The 19,357-nt window shown below is 42.3% G+C and overlaps 1 protein-coding gene across 5 annotated transcripts in view; it reads left to right on the top strand.

Annotated features, from left to right (window-relative positions):
• Window positions 1-19,357, top strand: part of GLIPR2 (GLI pathogenesis related 2) — a 38,009-nt gene that overhangs the window by 2,477 nt on the left and 16,175 nt on the right. For 2 of the 5 annotated variants that reach the window (XM_080610607.1, XM_080610606.1), the window contains exon 2: window positions 6,949-7,195. In XM_080610607.1, coding sequence (XP_080466733.1) covers window positions 7,087-7,195 — 109 coding nt within the window. In that variant the 5' untranslated portion in view covers window positions 6,949-7,086. Of the gene's footprint in view, window positions 1-6,948; window positions 7,196-9,799; window positions 10,112-19,357 lie in introns of those variants that run through there. The other 3 variants (XM_080610609.1, XM_080610610.1, XM_080610608.1) reach the window with 3 other exon arrangements.

Here is a 19,357-nt window from a genome sequence, read left to right as displayed (position 1 = left end):
AGCACTACATTACCTGTTTTTAACATGGAGAGCTTTTTGGATAGAACTGCTGTAAAGCAAGGCATAGCGTTTAATGAGGTGAGCTGCTAAGGGTTTGTTACTGACTGTGTGAAATGAGCCTAATGTTTAGTATCATCCAAAAAGTCTGCACACAAATCTTACTTTTATGACATGAAGAAAATGTTTTAAAGTTCTCCTAGCAGAGATAATGATACAAATTTTGATCTGGTTAGGTACATTTTAGGCAAGTGTCTTATTGGAAGTAATGCTGTGGCTTACTAGAAGATACCCAGCCTGTGGGGGGAGAGTTGAAACTAGACGATCTTTAAGGTCCCTTCCAACCCAAACCATTGTATGATTTTATACCTGTTTACTGTAAGAGGTATGTATCTATATAACAAAAGCTCCATTCACAAGATAGGGTGGACTGAATGTTAGAGGTCTTAATTTTTTATAGCTCCTGGACAAAAAACGGTGTCATCTGTCTTACCTAAATATTTAGTTCTATGATAAGCTATGCATGACGTATGCGCATGAAGATTGATATTTGTATTTAATTATTTTTGGTCCTACACATTTTGTTCTACTCTTTAGCAGTGCTACTGCAGGTGCTATAAAGCCCAAAAAAATTATAGAAGGATGCACAGATTTGATGACTTATCTGACCAAATAAAATAATAAATTATTTAAAGATTTAAAGAGGCACTGGGTTACATTGGCATTATCAAAACCCAGAGCAGATCATTACTTCTGCTGACAATAACCTTCAAGGTTAAGTAAATTTTACCTGCAATACCAAGAAATCAATAGCAAGCTTAATTTGGATCCTGTCCTACACAGGAACTGTTTCCAAATGCTAGGATCTTGAGTGGTAGAGAGTGATCCTGAGTGAGACACCTTCCAGAATGAGAAAATGCAAGATAGCTTGCATCTACATCTGTGAAAAGAACTTGACATTTGAATTTTATTTTTTTTTTTAATTAAGTGATGACACTTTCAAACTCCCTCAGTTTTTGTAGACAAAAATCCCACATGCCCAGACCGAAGCCTTGCTTTGAAAAGCCAAAATCCCCATCAGATTTAGCTATTGCCAAAGAGGAGCATAATGGGGGTTGGTAATCTCTCTAGCCACTGCTGTTAAATCCATCAGGCATGAGGAGTCTCCAGCTGGTGGGATCCACAGCCTTATAGGAGTGAGGTTACCGTGGCAGGCTGTGCTTCAGGTGCAGAGTAGAGGCTTTGTCCATTCCGCTGCTCGTGTTCATTCTACTTTAAGCCGGTGGGTGGCAGTACAGCCTAAAGGTGTTAGTACAGACTCCAGCGCCACCTGGTCTCGGAGATCTGAGGAAGTTACTTTCTTGCTTAAGCTTATCTCCTCCCTGGTCATTTTTATGATTTTGCAAAACAGTATAAGCAGTGTTCGAATTATGCATGATCAGTGCCTTAAAAGTGCTGCGTAACAAGCAAAGTAGAAAAAGGGGAACCAAGGTACTGCCTATGGGCAATCCAGAACAATGCTGGTGAGGCAGAATGCAGTCCCCTATAGATGCATAGTTTGAAAAAGAAAAAATGAAATAATGCCTTTGGAATTCTATCAGACAAAAGGCTAAGATAGGAAAACCAAAGTATCCTGTCTAAAATCCACATGAAAGACTCAAAACATCGTTCAATGTTTGTCAACTTTAATATTGGCTGTAAGTTATTTGATGGACTGTTAGTTTAAGGAATAGAAATAAAAGACATTAAAATTACATAAAGAGTCATAAAATATGTTTTCAGTCAAATGTGTTATACAGGATCTTGAATAGTCATTTAAAAAAGTATATTTAGCATACAGGTATATAAATGAGCTGGCAGAGCTAAGAAAATGAACTGAATGCTAGTAATGATTCCATCAGAGTCTTCTGAGTGAAAAAACAAAGGGATAGAATTCATAGAGGAAAGTAAATGAAAAATACACTTGCTGAGTATGAATGAAGAAAGAAAAGAAAGATGTTTCCAATTTGATTTATGATCTCCCCCTGTTCAGAAGCGGTAGGTTTCCTGAGAATAGCTTGATGCCTACATTGTTTAAAAATACATTAATCGCTAACTGTTTCTTACAGGTGACACTGTCAGGATTTTCTTCGCAAGCAAATAGTCTAGAAAGCAACCTTTAAATCAAGAAAAAGCAATAACTGAAATCCCCGCAATCCTAAGACTTTAAAATGAGAGCTGGCACTCAGTATGACAAGAGCATCTGAAATGTTTCTCTGAACATGAGTCAATCTCAAAGGTTTGCAGAGAACTGCAGACTGGCAGAAAAATTGGTTCAGATTGATTCATAGGAAAAAAGAAAATAAAAAGGGAAAAGAGAAACAGTATAAAAGCCTCATGAAGGAATGGAAAAGGCAAAAAATAGCATAGCAGATAAGCCAGGGCAAATACTAAAGTGTAAACTTGCAGTGACAGAGCCTTGAGCAGCGTGAACAGATGAGGGCAGGATCCCTGAACTGGGAGGGATGGATGAAGATCCACAACAGACCTGACATACACATGGGGTTTTGTTATTTGTTCACAGTTTAGAAGCTTTTTTCCTCTTCTCCCTCAGGGTGCGCTGCTCCCAAGTACACAGTTTAGGAGGGGCTTTAACTGTACTGGAAAAACTGGGAAAGAACTGTCTGGACTGAGTCCAGTTACTTCCTCTTGTTCCTCTTTCACGAAAGCAGTAGGACTTACAGGTACCATTAAACTACCTTGGCTAAAAATCAGGCCTACCAAGGCAAACAGTCCAGTCAACCACTGATGTCTTAGCACAAGGGTGAGGGGTGACACCCCTTTACTCCCTGCTGTAGCCCTGGGAAGGCAAACAAAGCACGTTTCCTGGCAGTGTCACCAACAATATGTACAAGCCAGGGAGATGCATAATATGGAATTAGCATCAGTTTTACTTATGCTTCTTTGATTAGCCCTTTCCTTTGCAGGGATGGCTTTCTGATTTGATTAGAAGTGTAGAGGGAAAGAACAAAAAAATTAGGTGTTGGGAACAGCCTTCTCTTCTTCACTGCAGAAGTGCCTGTGTGCTGTGTGTCCTGATCAGGTGCATACTTTCAGCAACGTTTTATCAACAACACCCCAGTGGTTCAACTGCTAGTGTTAAGCAGTGCCCTCATTCTTGGTGTCAGTGGTTGCTGGGAAGTTTTCTGGAAGTGTGTCTGTTGCATATAAAATCCAGTGTAGTGGAAGACTGTTAAGGGAAAAAATACTTATTAAGGGGAAAAATACGAAACAATATAATTTAACAGAAATCATGTTTTCTTTCTGGATTTATTAGTTTGACTTTTCCTGGATTTAATTGTGTTTCTGTAGCCACAGGAAGGAAAACACAAAGTAATGCCAGAGAAATCTTGCCTAAGAAACATCAACTATGATGTTGTTAGCTAACCACGTAGATGAGCCATTGCCATTCGCAAACTCATTGCATATACCAGTGAGATAAGTCAAGACTCTACCAAACAAGCTGGATGAAATTATGAGGACACGGAATCAACAATAGAAAGAGATCAGCGAAAACAGGGCTAGCTTGATGATATTCCAGTGCCCATCTCAGCATTCTGGCACTCAGTAATTTGCACCATGGAACTGTCTGTGGGTGTGAAATGGATTCTTTTTGGATCCAATATAGCCAGGGTCTTGCTCCAGGAGTTTATCTGACATGCTACAACTGCTGTTGCGTATTCATTCCATGCTGCTGACCTGTGCTAGTCTTAGGTCAAGGTGAAACTCGATGAAATATTTACCTTGAACAGCAGGCTTCTCCTTACAAATCTGCCTCTGCTGTGCTGAACTACTTGCTGAGACAGGTAGAGCCCCAAGGTGGTAAACAGCACTCTTCAGGAGTACAAAGACTGAACCAAAGCTGTGCGATGAGTGCAGATGGAATGATTTGCTTTTAAGGACTTGAATGGGTCACTAAAATGGAAATTAAATTCATGTAGGAAAACTGTGAAGAGAAAAGCCTGAAAGCTGCTGCAGAGGAGATAATGGAGATGAGGTGATATGGAGGAACAGATTTAGACCAGCTGAACTCAGACGTAGTAAGGAAGTGTATAGGAGGTGGAAAGGGGCAGGAGACCCAGCAGGATGATAGAGCTGTTGTTTGATCTTGCAGGGATAAGGTTGGGAAAGCCAAGGCCTACCTGGATTTGAATCTGGTGAGGGGTATAAAGGGCAACACAAGAGGATTGTTCAAGAACATAAACAAGGAAGACCAGGGAAAATGTGTCCCACTGCTGAACGCAGACAGTGATGCAGGGAACAGAGAAGGCTGAGGTACTCAGTGCCTTCTTTGCCTCAGTCTTTGCTGGTAAGTCTTTACTCAGCTGTCTTTACAGGGCTTGCCAGTACAAGAAAGATATAGATGAACTGGAGTGAGTTCAGTGCAGGGCCACAAAGACCATTCAGGGACTGGAGCACCTCTCCTAGGATGAGAGGCTCAGAGAGCTGGGGCTCTGCAGCGTGGAGGAGACAAGGCTCGGGGGGGAACTCATCAGCATGTATAAAAACCTGAAGGGAGTATAGGAGAGAGAGACAGACACTTAGTGGCTGCAGTTACCACAAGGGGCAATATGTACAAAACCACAAACTCCTTGCCAAAGCACCTTCTCTGTTGCATCCCACATGCGTTTTTCTGAACCTTATTCCCACAAGGGTTTTTAATATCATCTAATTCCTGTATTGGAGGCCACAATCAACATTCATGGACCATCTGTGTTGCTCATCATCTTTTGGTAATGTCTGTAATTTCCCTTTGCATGATCTCTTCCCTTGGCTGAAGAATCACAGAATGGTTTGGGTTGGAAGAGACCTTAAAGATCATCTAGTTCCAGCCCCCCTGCTGTGGGCAGGGACACCTTCCACTAGACCACATTGCTCAAACCCCTTTTGTTTTGTGTATGAAGTTTCCATGCCTTTGTTGCATTTCTCTGGATTTTTTTTCCACTTCTGCTGTATCCTTTTTCAGGTCAGGAAACCAGGACTGACTGCATAATTCAAGGCACAAGCAAATCAGAGATTTAAACAGTACCACAATCTGACTCTCTCTCTGTTTCTTCTCTAGTTATTCCTAATATCAGATGTGCTTTCTTGTCTTCTTCTGAACATTTAGGCTGATATTATCAGGACCTATCATAGTTAGTTGTGTGATCTCATTCACAAGCAACTGCTCAAATTTACTTTCTGACTCACAAAGTGGTTCATATAAAGGATATTTTAATGTAATGGCTAAATATGTGGCTGTTAAGCAGGAGGTGCTTCCAGTTAGTAGGATGAGGTTTTGCTAAAACAAAAGTTACTGCGTACATGGATCTGATATAAAAAGTAGTGGATTGCAGGGCTGTGCACAAGGCGGCAAACACAGATGCTGCAGAGTCAATGTATTTATATATAGATAGAACACTACTGGAGATCAGCTGCTGATGTAGGTGTATGACTCCTCTGTATATATGTGCTCACCTGGCCTGTCATTGAACTTATAGCTACAGTGGTCCTAGAAAAATGGTGTTTAACCTCAGCCTGCAGTACTGTGCTGGGGCAAAGAGCCTGCAAAGTGTCCTAACACCATGCACCAGGTACTGTTCAGCCCACCGTGGCCTTGGAGGAGCAAGGTAACTCTTGGTAGCACTGGCAGAAACTCTTCCTTCTGAATTCCCTCAAATTCTTTTTTGTGCCAGCATTCCTTCCAGGGTGCTCTCTTTACCTTAACTCCTCTGTATCAGAGCCATAGCGGCTCTGGGTCTTTCTCCATAGCTGAGTGCAGGGGAAGCACTCTGAACATCCACAGAGGCTGGAGGGAACTCTTCTCATGGAGGCTCCTGCTGGGAGCTAGCTGAGAGCAACCATGCTGAGGGTTTTCCTCTGGTTCTTTTCTGAAGCTAGAATCCCAGTAGCTTGGCCCATGTTGAGGAACATCCTGAGGCTCAAGTGGGCTTTTCACTGCCCTGCTCTGGTGACATTTGTGCACTTGTGCTCTCTGACATTTAGATTGTCAAGGACTGAGCCTGAAGAATGTCACTGGGAATGGTGCTGGGTGTCTCAACAGACAAGCAGTGCCTGTGCCACACTCTGCTTTGGACAACAGTATTTCCAACCCCCCAAAGGCAGGGGTTGAATCCAGCCCTTAAGACTGTTTTTGGTGATTAATCATTTGCTACTTTTATCTTGCAATGTGTAGGAAGAACTTAAAGTCAATGACTACTCTGCAGTGACAGTCTCCTCTTTTCTGTGTGAGGGTTTTGTGGATGTAGCTAGTCAATAATGGCACAGTGCTGACAAGAGAGGAATAGCCTTGCTTTTGTACTCATGCTCTTTTCAGAAGCTCAGTTCTTTTAATTTTCTTCATTTGAGAGTTATGGTCAAACTAGAAAGCAGAGATTACTCCTCTTGCAAGAAAAATTGACACCTCAAACTGCGTTAAAGTTGAATTTTTGTGACCCACTACACAGCCTGGATTCCTGTACAGGTGGGATGGCAATACCAGATTTGAGTCCCACAATCAAAGTCTAGCAGAACTGGAACAAGAGGAATATTCTTAAATATACTGATATTGATAGTGCATAATTTTATTGTTCACTCATGGTTCTTGACACCATATGGCTTATTATTCATATGTGATGTATTTATATTCATCTGAATGCAGCTGGTCCTTAGGGTCACTTGTTAAGAGTCTCTGGGGAGAACAGATTGGTTCCATTTTGTATTGCGCACAAACTTCGTATGCATGGTTTGACTTGTGAAGAAACTGCTTAGTGTTGTGTTTAAAAGAAGGCTGTGAGGCATCCACACTTCCTTGGCAGGCCTTACTTGTGCCTGTTGTCATATGTCTCTCCTAGTCTGTGTGGGCACCTAATTGTACCTGACTCATATCAATTGATGGACTGAATTAATGATTCAAAACATTAATGATAACAGGCATTTGCATCAACTGGACCCATCAGAGCATGCACACGTGAAAAGGTTCATCTCAGGCCTTAAACGTGGGGAGCTGCATAGACGGGGACAGCCTATTTCATTATTACTGCTGGAACAGAAATCAGGAGTCTGAAATCCATGATGCATCTGGAGCCCTCGCAACAGACACATACTGGTGCAGAGTCTCACTTGCCAGATGGAGATGGGTACTCAGCTATGTGGAGGCAGAATGCTGGGAAAACAACAGGTAACCTGGGGTCTGCCTGGGGTTTCTTGCTCACCCAGGGCTGATCACAATGCAAACAACAGGCTGAGGTCATCAAAGACAAACTGCTGGTGGGAAGAGGTGCTGGAAACTTCCAGAAGAGACAGCAAAGCAAAGCAGGGGAAGGATGTGGGTTTACATATGGTGACAAAAGAGGAGGTTATGCGATTGCGAGCATTAGGGTCAGTCACATCAAGGTAAAGAGAAGTGGTTAATGTGGATGAATGAAATGGATTTGCTTTGTTGAAAATGGAAGCTGGGATAGAAGGAGGAATCTGTTTGGTCATCTGAATGCCACATACTCAGTTGGACACCAAAATTTTAGCCACAGATGAAATAGCTCTCCTGCAGATGAATTACCTCTAACTCCCTGATTGTAACGATTCAAGTGATCAAATTGTATTTTTCCTTCTTATGTGCTCTATAGCCTATTTCCAGAAAGAAAATTTATTACACCAGTCTTTAATAGCTGAGTGCTACTTTTCCTAGCCAGCTGTTTTGGTTAAATCTTCCTTTTAGCAGAAAAATGGAACAATTAAAAATGAGTCAATCCATGTTGTACTTTTTTTCGCATCTTTCCCAGAAATGTTTAGTAGGGGTTGCTATAGGAGGCAGAATGCTGGACTCAGATCTAATTGTGTCAGAGGTTTCTGTTTCTGTAAGATAGGATAGTTTCCAATGCCCACTCTTAGATAATACCAATGTTATCCTAGTATTTTATCCGGAATAATTAAACAAGCTAGCATCTGGAGGTGCTCTGATACATCGTAAAGCAAATGGGAAACCCTGTTTGCTTCCATTCAGATTCCAGTATGTTTGATACTACCTGAAAGTGGTGAAAGGATATTAATGATTTACAGTTTGGATTTTTCCCCAGCAGTGGTTTTTACTTTCATTGCTTTCAAAGACTTGATTACGTTTTTAACTATTAGCGTACAAACTTCCTCCAAATTTCCACCTGATAAGATCAGCAATATTCGTTAGTGCGGAAATTTCAACAGGTAATGTTAAATAAGCTAAAAATGCCCAGCTCCACCCTTCCTCTTTTTTTGTGTGTATGTATCTCAGCTTACACTGCTCCCCGTCCCTGACGAGTCACTGCGCTTACTTTGTGCTGATACTTTTCACATTCCACGAGGGAGCAGTGATTTTGATTTCCTTGTTTTCTGATCAGAAGCACCACCGTTTTTTTCCTGTAAGGCAACAGTGGATTTTTGCCAGATCAGAAAACCCCTCTTTTCCAAGTTACGATTGCAGAGATGTTGTAAATGGTACGCAGGTGTCTCTGGTGACTTTTGAAGATCTGGATACTGTCTTCTTAGTAGCAGTACAGGTCCCCAGGGGATCTTGCTTTATAATGCAGCCAAGTATTATAAAGATCTAAACCGTAAACAGTATAAAATGAAACAATGGACTATGAGGATATGAATGAACATTTCAACTACCAGAGACTCCCAACTATGCAAATTTACGTTCCCTTCTACACCTTGTGACGGCCATATGGTGGCATAGATTACTTCTGAGAACTGATGTATGATGCCCTGGGAGTAGTACAGCCCAGTATTTCAGGTTTAGCAAACCATTTTTAGAGGGTAGGGTTCACAGCCAGAGGTTTTCTGACTCCTGCAAGCAAATAAAACAGTGGCTTTCACCTCCAGGTAAAGGGCTCTGATAATACCAGCTCCAGCTCTCCACCCTGCTCCTCAGTCAGCTACCACCACTCATGGCAGATGGAGTGGGGAGAGACTTCCTTCAGCACCTTCTCTGACCTCCTGCTTATTGATGAAGGGATGCTGTCTTTCCCCACCTGCTGCTGCTACTTGTTTAAAAAGGGGACAAACCCAGACGTTTTCTTTCTGAATTTTCTTTCCTTATTGTGGAGTTCAGCCTCCAGAGGTAGATAAAGCATAATTAAAACCTACTGAGTCATCAGACTTGGCACAAAACCAGGTAGAACCTCGAAATTATGAAAGGCATTGTAAAAAACTGGGAAGCACTAACCTCAGGTGATTTTTTGTGATGATAAAAAGATGAAAGTTGGAAACACGTAACTGAATTATTATTTGGAGAGATGCAGCACTTCTGAAGTTAAATCAAAGCATCATGTTTGCTGTAGTTGAAGTAGTTAATATTTGCCAGATTAGCTTGAGGTATTTTGATGTGGTGTGACGATAACAGTGGCAAAGTGCACTTGCACAGGTAAGATGAGGCATACACACACCCAACTCTTTTCACAGAAATACACCATCAGCACAGGTCCTCTTTAACCTGCGAAATCTTACGCTGCATTTTATTAATACCTTCTACAGACAATGTCAGAGGAGTGCTGGAAGTGATTTATTTTAGACACTACACTTCGATTCACTTTAGTTACACTTCGAACTGCCTTATGACTTGCCTGTTGCAACTTTACATACAATAATGGGGTAAAACTTGAACAAGTATTCAGCTGTATGAATTAACCTCATGGGCTGCGCCCACTGTGGCAGCAAGATTATTTGTCAGCAGAATTTCTTTTCACAGCCCACTCTTACCAAAAGACAGCCGCAATTACTGAGCTAAACCGGTATGTGAAAACAGACGGTGTTTTGGAGCTGCTTGGTTACTGTGGAGGATAAATAGCTCCTGACCCTAAACAGGATCTTTTTAAGCAAAAAAAAAAGCGGTGTCCCTATGCCTTATAAGGCATGGGCAGGCTTACTCCAGCGCTGAAGAAGGGGCGCTAACGGGCTCACGCTGCAGAGTTTTCCCCAGCAGCGGTCGCAGGCGACTGGAGAAGTTGAGCTGAAACTGCTAACACTCGGACCCGGCACTTAGCGGCGAAACGCACTCAGGAGAGGAGGCAGCAGCAGGTGAACATAAAAAACCCCAACCGTTGCTTGATCATGGGGAAATCAGGTGAGCAAATGCTCTCGTCGGGTTTGCTGTGCGTTCTTACAAAGCCCGTGTCTGCGTTTGTGCTCGGAAAGCATTGCTGAAGCGTTAGTGGCTTTCCTCAGAAAAAGCTGCTTTCATTTTGCATGGTACAGCCTGGGAGGAGCTTTCTTTCCGACACAGGGTGAGATTAAAAACCTGATGGAAACGACACCCTGTCCTCAATCTGCACAATGCAGAAGTACTTATATTTTATATACAGCTTATAGTTTGTAACTTATAGTAGCTTTGCTGTATGAAATCATTATAAGCCCTATAGCTTCAAAATTATCTTGTGTCTGGCTGTCTGATAAAACTTAACCTGCCCTGCAGATAGGCAGCAGGATGCTTTGATGGGGGGGGGTGGGGATGGGGGTGTGCAGTTTTTATCGCCCTTCTTGTCGGGAGGATTTAGATTTAAGGTTTGGTTGCTGTTTAACTGAGGGTAGCCTTGCTCAGCTCTGAAGGCTCTCCCCAGCTGTGCACATACTCATGAAGCCTCTCCCTGTTGCCGACTGCATTGTTGGTCCTTTCCCCATTGCCCCTGGCTGTCGGTGTGCCCTGCTCTGACTGTCTCGGCTGGGGGATACTCCTCCAAAGCTGCCAAGGAGCCAGAGACCTTAAGAAGAGAGAGCTTGTGCCCAGGGCTTCCTCTGTCTTTGTCCTTTTAGAGTCATGAGTGAAAATCTGTGCTGATCTTCTGAAACGGACATGAAACTGGATGGTTTATTTTTGTTCTTGTGGTTGGGACATTACTTCTGTGACAAATCAGAGCTTGGCAGCATATTGGCTGTCTGTCCTGTGTGTAAACAGCATGTATGGAGCACACTCAGCAAGAACTAGTACTTGATTCACTCAAAACCATAGGCCTCTTCCAGAGAAACTTGAGGAAAATCTTTGTGCTTATAGCACTTTAATGAGCCTAAGCATGGGTGTGTTGAGCTTTTCTCCGTTTTCTTTTTTCAAAAGGCAGCATCCTAGATGAGATCAGAGCTGTCTGCAAATGTGGCTGTAAAGGGCTTACTGGTATGACACCCAGTCCAGGTGAAGCACCATGTAGCTGCCGGTGGGCGGTTTTGGCCCTGTGTCCTGGAAGCTGCGTATGTTTTCAAGTGGATTGGGAGTTAGTAAATAACCTTAAAACTATTTGAATAACTTTGGTTTCTGAGAAGTATCAAGTTCAGCCATTCCTCGCTAATAGCATAAAAAGTACAAATGCGGTCTAGTGGCTGTATGTTACATTTGCAAAGCACATCAGGCAAAAGCAGTGTAGATACTCCACTGTGCGCATTCTGATTCCTAAATGTTTAAAATGTTAAACATGATTCGTCACTTGTGTCACTTTTCAGATCAGTGGTAAACTGGGCCCAGGTTATGGTCTTTGAGCTGCATGTGGTTATTTTTAGGTGAATCATAAAACCGAGATCCTGTCCTGACAATTGGTTTATTGACTAAACACCATCTGCACTTTTGCACTGAAGTCTTCAAATTCCTGTCTGAGATCATTCAGTGTGGTTTGCCTTTGAATGGGTGGGAGCAGCTGTTTTACAGCGTACTGCTTCAATGCCTCTTCCTGTGTGTTTTGTGTAAGACACCTTGTCACCTCGTATTCCTGCCGTAATACTCTTGAGGACATGGTGCCAGCAGGTTTGTCTGTACTAGGATGTATGGAAATGTAACAGGTTGGGATCTGTCTGACCTCAAAACAGAGTCCTTGCTCTTCTCCTGGGTCAGAAAGATTAATGCAGATTACTTGAAAGCATAAATTTAAGGATGCTCTAATTCATGTAAAGTGGGGCCACTATTTTAGAATAAATGTGTTCAGAGCAGTTTCTTTAACTTTTTTTCTTTGGTAAATCTATCTTGAGGTCTTGGTGTCCTCAGGCAAAAAGATGCTGCTACTGAAAATCTCAGTTCTTTGATAAAAGCTTGCTATGTGTTGTTACTAGATGCTGGATCATATTTGAAATAGTGTTCATTGAAAGTATCAGAGCTAGAGACTTAGCATTGGTTTTGCTTCACTGAATAGAGCTGAGTGTTGGAAGACATTGGTACCTCTGACTCAGCTTTCTTCGTTGGAAGCTGCCTGCTGCTGAAACCACATTCATACTGAAACTTCATCAGCAGGTTTAGAAAAATGCCTTCCATGTCTGTAACTCCTGCAAACACTTAGCCAGACAAGGGGACCTCCTCTGCCTTCCCCCTGTTCTTCTGTTTTCGGACAGCATTTGGATTAGTGGCTTCCCTCCTTGCAGATCCCTGAGAGGCCTAATGGAAAAGACTTGGACAAGTATTTTCTGCAGGAAATGAGGCGATGGTGAGCTGGCTGCTCTTTGTTGTGCTGTTGCTGAGAGCACCGTGTTGGTAGGGCTGTGACCCCCCTGCAGCTGTGCTCAGTGGGAGGCCGGGGTCCTGTGGCAGCCTTCACCCCAGAGGGGATATCTATGTGAGCAGCTGCGGGTGATGCTGGGGAAGCAGCTGCCTGCCAGCTCCACTCCTCCGCTCTGGAGCGCGGGGATTTCTGCTGCGTGGCGGGAGTCTCCAAGAAGGCTGGGATGTGGCAGAAAAGGGCTGCTAAAAGTCTCACTTCTTCACTTCCTGCTGCTTGCTCCCTGAAAACCAGCTGGAGGTTACAGCAGGGAACTCGCCCTGTTTCTGGGTGCAGACGCTATCAGACAAAGACAGGGATGGGTTCAGTAAAAATTGGCTATCTTTTTACACTATTTGCTTTGCTTTTTCTTTTCCCACTTTTGCAAATGTGGGTGGGACTCCAGAGAAAGGGCTGGGAGTTTCCCACTGTGCTGCTGTTGAGTCAGTACAAAAATAAGGACTGAGAAAGGGTTTGGCGAAAAGGAAAGAGACAGGAACCAAACTTGGTACAGATTTCCATGCTGGTTTTAATCTTCCTTAGAAGCATGTGCTGGTTTTTAACTCTTCAGAGGCACCTTTGGACCACAGTAAAGAGAGCTGTTTTCTGTGGAGCGGGCTGCACCTTCAGCTGATCTGAAGTGCAGACTTGTACTTTAGCATCTCAGTAGGAGACAGCTGTAGCAGCTCATAGCAAAAGTACAAGCATATTAGAGAAGTGACCTGTTTGCTTTCTGAGACAGGCAATACTCTCAAGCTGCCAAAATGACAAGGCGTTTCATGCTGGCTGGTTTTACAGGTCCAGTGGGGATAGAGGAAATGAATTAGTCTAAGCTGATAGCAACCAAGCATTTGTTTGGTAACAGTGGGGCATTTGCAGAACTGTCATCAGTACAACTTACTGGTGTGGCGGGAAAAAGGCCTTTCAAAAATCAAGTTAATTCCATTAAAAACCCCACACTTGACCTGTTTTTGTGCATAGAAGACATCGATTACTTGGTATATGCTCAAGGCAGATGCATACCAAAACAAGTATGAAGAGCTCACAAAGAGTAAGATGGAATGTGATGGTCTGTAGTAAAGGAGATACCACTCAAGGTTTCCCATGCCATAGAGTTGCACATCAAAAAGCATCAACTTTCCTTTCTGAATCCTCCAAGAAATCTCTCTCAAAAGAAAAATTAAGCATGAAGAAAGCTTTTATTACTGGAACCACTCAAACCCTTAGTTCTCTATCAGTACAGTTGGTAGTGTCTATCTTGCCTAGATTTGAATTTGCCTCAGTTGCTGCTGTGTATGCAAGAACAAAAAGAAAGGGGAAGTAAGACTCTTAATTGCAAGTGCTTTGTTGTTTATTACATATCTCATCAGGCCAGAAGGCTATTTCAGATCACTATTTTGGTAGAGGCCGTGCTGTTCTCTGAAAGATTAGCTGAAGCATATCTATGTTATGTTTTTGGAGGCAGATGTAACCATGTTCTGCCTGGTTTTTGAAGGTCTGATAGCAGCTCTGCCAGATGTGGGCTGGGTGGCCCTGTGGAGGGGGACCAGGCAGGTAGCCAACCCCTCTGGCACCTGTGCAAGCAAGTAGGAGAGATGGTAGTAGTGGAGGAAGAAAACGGGGGCCTATTTACGGCCACCACAAACATTATTTACTGTCATTTAAAGTTGACTGAACTGAGTTACCAGAGCGAATCTCTGCTTTGAACAGAAGTCATGTGGTCTTTACCTGGTCTCCAAGCAAAGCATGATCTTTAAGCATGACCATTGCAGAGCTGTATGAAATGGTGAGTTAATTGTCCTCCTGAAGCTTTGCCATGCCACCGTCGTAGGAGAGGTGTTTGAGAGCTATTTTCTAACACAGATTGTGTGGGCTGTCCCTGCACATATACCTGTGTGTCACTAAGCTGAAATGGTGTGGTTGCATGTTGCTGAAGTCTCCAATCTCTGTTGTAAATTTAAACGCAGGGCACAAGGAACTGTTTTCCATGAGACAGCTCTGATGATAGTTTGTGATAGACAGATGTTTAAGAAATTATTGAATACATGCTTACTTGTATCCTATGTGTGTGTTTGTCACACTTGTAAATTCTGCAGGCCATTGGTAGGTGTTGGGCACTTAATAAGTGATCCTCAGAAAGTGATTTGGGGTGAACTGTGGTAGGGAATAATCCGTTCTTGAACTTTCCCTTATGAAGACCCATTACTAAAACAAATCTTTCATCTTAGAATCACAGAAGGGTTCAAGTTGGAAGGGACATCTGGAGGTTGTCTGGTCTACCTCCCCTGCTCAATCAGGGCCACCTAGAGCTGATTGCCCAGGACTATGTCCAGATGGCTTTTGAATATCTCCAAGGATGGAGAGTCCACAGCCTCCCTGGGCAACCTGTGCCAGTGCTCTATCACCCTCACAGTGAAAAAGTGTTTCCTGATGTTCAGACTTTAATAGCTCCTATATCTTCTATAGCTCCACTGTATGAGGAGTTACCACTGTGTGGAGTATATTGCCCTGAACTACTCCAGTGGCAGGTCACAAGAGGGGATGTCCATGACACAGTGTTGTAGGTATTGCATTGACTTTCTGGGTTTTAACATATTGGGCAGGGGGATCAGAATGAGATGACGTAATTGTTAGTAAATATCGGTAAAGAAATCTTTCTGTGTCTCCCTGCCTTGTCTGGCCTACTGGATAGGTGAGTTTACACATCAGCAAGCATAAGAAATGTACATGGTCATATTTTCATGACTCTGGTATGTGCATAAATAAACATTGCCCCAGTTAGCTTGGATGTCCTTGGCAGAAAAGCAAGGTGGGAGGGTATTTGAGCTAATGAATTGAAAGCTAGTTCAGGTATGACTACCCCAAACAATGGTAAAACATAAATGGTAGAGGTATAAAATGGCAGAGCATAACCCAGGAGATGTGGGGTAGTTCTACCTTTCTTCGGTTCTTCTTCGCAAAAATCTTAATTTTGCAAAGAGTTTAATTCACACCAGACACCAAATGACCTCGAAGAGCTGTTACTTGGTGAAGAGTGTATTATTATGCTGCTGTCATGCAAACAGGAGGAATCACAACCTAATGACTAAAGCTCAGATTTGGTAGTAGGGAAGTTCTGATTTCTGGTACTGCTCATTAGTGAGTACTGTTGTACCTTATTTTCTTCATAAATTACTATAATTAGAAACTCTAAGCAGATATGATGTTGGGAAGGAGGAAGAGAAGAAATGGAGAAGATTGCTTCACTTTCTTCTTCTGTGTAGTGTGGTCAGTTCTAACTTAGGTAACTTGTAGCTGTGTATTTTGAAGTGTACGTACCCCAGGAATTGTATGTACCCTAGGAATTGTGTGACAATTCGATTTAAGAACACAAGGCTTCGTTCTGTCAGTGCTCCAGGCTGCTGATTAGTGTTGCCTGGGGTTTTTTTAAATGCTTATACACAGAAATCTCTGCTGCCTCTCAGAGCTGTGCAGTTTCCAGTCTACCAGGTGTTCCTTTTTAATCAGGGCAGTCAATTGCCTAACAGTTTATAAAAGGCCTTAAGTGAGGAAGTAATCAACACTGTCTATTATAGCAAGAATAGGATTTGCAATCAAATAGTGACATGACTAATGTCATTGAAACATTATTACACTGGCGGCTTCATATTCTCAGGCAATATGCCTCAAATTGGGTATGGGTGAAAGTAGTGTGTTGTGTCATATGGCACAGGTAGTGCAAGGTTACTAAGCAGAAGGCCAGAAAATAAAATGAGTGGGGACTTTGCCCATCAGATGCAGTTAACTTGGACATCTTACTCACCCCAGCAATAAGTAGCTGTGTAAGAAAAGTTCAGGCAAAACTGAATGCTGAAAGACATCAGAGAATCTCCCCCCTGAAGAGGGATCTCCTGAGCTGAAGAGAAAGCTATTTTGAGCAGCCTGATAAACACAAGGACGTTCCAGGAAACTACTCCCATTCAAACTCATGACTAATTATAACCCCCAATTCCTTTCATTCCCATAAGCAGTACTTTTTCTTCTAACTTTGAATAGGGTTATAGAACAGTTCAGGTTGGAAGAGAAATAGCACACCAACAGTTATGATATCTCCCATAAATACCTATTATATGGGATGGAGATGTTGCCCCTTTATTGAATTCTTCCTTCAAAGGTGTGAAAAAAGACAAATCCCACCCAAGATATAATGCTTTCTGAATATAGTAGCATTTTACCTTTCCTTCCCTCCAGGATGCATATATGATTTCATTTCTTCTGTATGTTTCCAAGCAATCAGCCAGTTTCGTTAGAGAACAGGGGAGTTTAGCACTGAAGGAGGTCAGTTTTTATGACTGGAAGTGATTCATGGAGTGTCAGATCCATGCTCCCAAATGGTGTATTTAGGAATAACATTAAAAGACAGTCTTTGAAGACATTACTGTCCCAAATGGGGAGTACAAAAGTGCAGTCAAAAACATGGAGAAAGAAACATGGAATATTCACTCCCTGGGGCATTGGAGAGGCCAGCCAGTGTAGGACCATCCTGGAGTGTTTGTAACTTCAAACCCAAGTGCTGAGTCAAAATGCACTGGAGGCATAATTGTCTCCTTAACATTTCTTATATCAACTAAATATCCATCACTTCTCCCTTGAAGGAACATTATTCTCAGTGTGAAAGGTTCAGCCAGGGCTAGCTTCCAGGGAATTACATTTCAGGTGAGGATAAAGTTTATTAATAATAAGTGTGTCAGGTCTCTTTAGGTCAAGATGAAAATGTCGTCAATTAGAAGCTGGGATGCCTTTACCTCAAGAATTTTGTTTGTTTCCAGCCTCTTAATATGCTTTGAGAAGTTTGTCAGAACAGAGGTAGCTTCAATTATATGGGGCAGTAATAAAAGACTTCATGATATAATTACTTTGCAGTTCCCTAAAGCCTTCAATGATCTTTTCTATTTTAATTTTTTCCCCAAACCTGTTGGCCATATTAAAAGTTGCTGCATTCTTATTCCACACCCCATTTCTGCTGTCAGGCTAGGGTAGAGAAATTCTGCAGAGTCAAGGGAGATGCAGGGATTTCAGTATTAAAGCAGAGTTACACTCAGTGTTTAAATGGATACCCGGTTACCTTTTAATGTGTTTTCTGTCCGCTTTGCATTTTTGTCCTCTCCATGTATTCTGGTGCTTGGCTTCTTTCTGTCTGGGTTCTGGGCAGGAAAGAGTGTGGAAGTAACATGCAGGACCCATGTCCTGGTTAATATGAGTCACATTGCCAAGGCTGATGGTATCAGGTATCAGGTTTTTTCATTTACCTCTTTCCAACAGGGTGGGTCCCTTGAAGTGTATTTTGCAGCTTGCTTCAGATACGTTGCTCTAGCCATTATACAAGCAAATTTGTAATTATTTATTTTGGGGCAGAATTGAAAGGTGGGGTCGTTATCTCCATTTACCTGTAATGCCCACATTGGGTGAAAAGTTGTCAAGGTTCAAACAGGGATTGAAATGGACATAATGGTACGCTTTTGTGTACGATTCTATATGAGTCCATTTCATAGACTCATAGATTCAGAATAGTTTGGGTTGAAAGGGACCTTTAAAGGTCATCCAGTCCAACTCCCTTGCAGTGAGCAGAGACATCTTCATCTAGATCACGTTGCTCAAAGCCCCATCCAACTGACCTTGAATGTTTCCAGGGATGTGGCATCTACAGACTCTCTGGGCAACCTGTGCCAGTGTTTTACCACCTTCTTCATAAAAAACTTTCCTTACACCCTCTCTGACTCTACCTTCTCTTAGTTTAAAACTATTCCTCTTTGTCTTATCACTACAGGCTCTGCTAAAAGGTCCATTTCCATTTTTCTTATAAGTATTGAAAGGTCTCCCCGGAGCCTCCTCTTCTCCAGGCTGGACAACCCCAACTCCCTCTTGTTAATTATCTGAAGCCTAAATAGAAAAGCTTAGTATGTATGGGAAGTACAAAATTACCAGTGAAGATTAATCCATAAACAATAAGACAGAGAGCACTAAGAAGACAATGATACTTCGATAAATTGATACTGTTCTCTTTCTTGAATCACTGGGGTGGATCCTTAGCCATAAAAATGTATGCCTTTTTTGTTAGTAAAGTGGATACCTGGTATAATGTTGTGCATCGGAGTGCTGACATAAGGTCTACATTATGTATTTCTGTTGTGTAGGTATTGGGTAGAGAGGTTTTGTGTTTTGTGGAATATTTTACTGTTACTCTTTCTCACATCATTTTGCAACTCTGCAAGACCAGCAGAGTGTGTCTGGTTGATAGCTTCAAAGGTGATGCAGAGCAGCATCCTTTTTGTGGAAAACATGTTCAGATAACTTGCTTCTGTTTTGATGTCCAAACTAAGAGAAGAACAGAGCAGGAGAGGACAGGAGAAGAGGCAGGAAGAGCCGAAGAGGCAGGGAAGATTCAGGCACGAAATGCTGTTCACCTGAGAAAGACCGAGTAGGTTGGCACTGTTTAGAGACAGTAAGAGAATGGAGAAATAGTATACTCAGAAAAACAAATCTATTTGGACAAGGCAACCTACATGCTTCTGCTTACTTTTCCATGGTCACACAAAGTTGATCAATGAAACTGAAAATCCAAACCTGTAAGAACTGTAAGGTGTGTTCTGTACCACACCACAATCTTGAAATGTGTTGTCACATGCTGTCGTTATCTCTGATGGCATTATCAATGTTTCAGAAGAATCCAAAATAGAGGTAAAAAGTTGAATAATGAGGAGCAAGCAACTGTATCTAACACCTTTAGTTGTTTCACTTACTAAGCTGTGTAATGATTCATGACCAAACCTGACTTCCTGGCAGTAAGAAATAATTTCTTCTAGCAGCTTAAGCAGCCTACATGA

Source organism: Psittacula echo (genome assembly GCF_963264785.1).
Source record: "Psittacula echo genome assembly, chromosome: 2".
Classification (NCBI taxonomy): domain Eukaryota; kingdom Metazoa; phylum Chordata; class Aves; order Psittaciformes; family Psittacidae; genus Psittacula; species Psittacula echo.
Note: the sequence above shows the minus strand (reverse complement) of the source record. Positions and strands in the feature narration are given on the sequence as shown.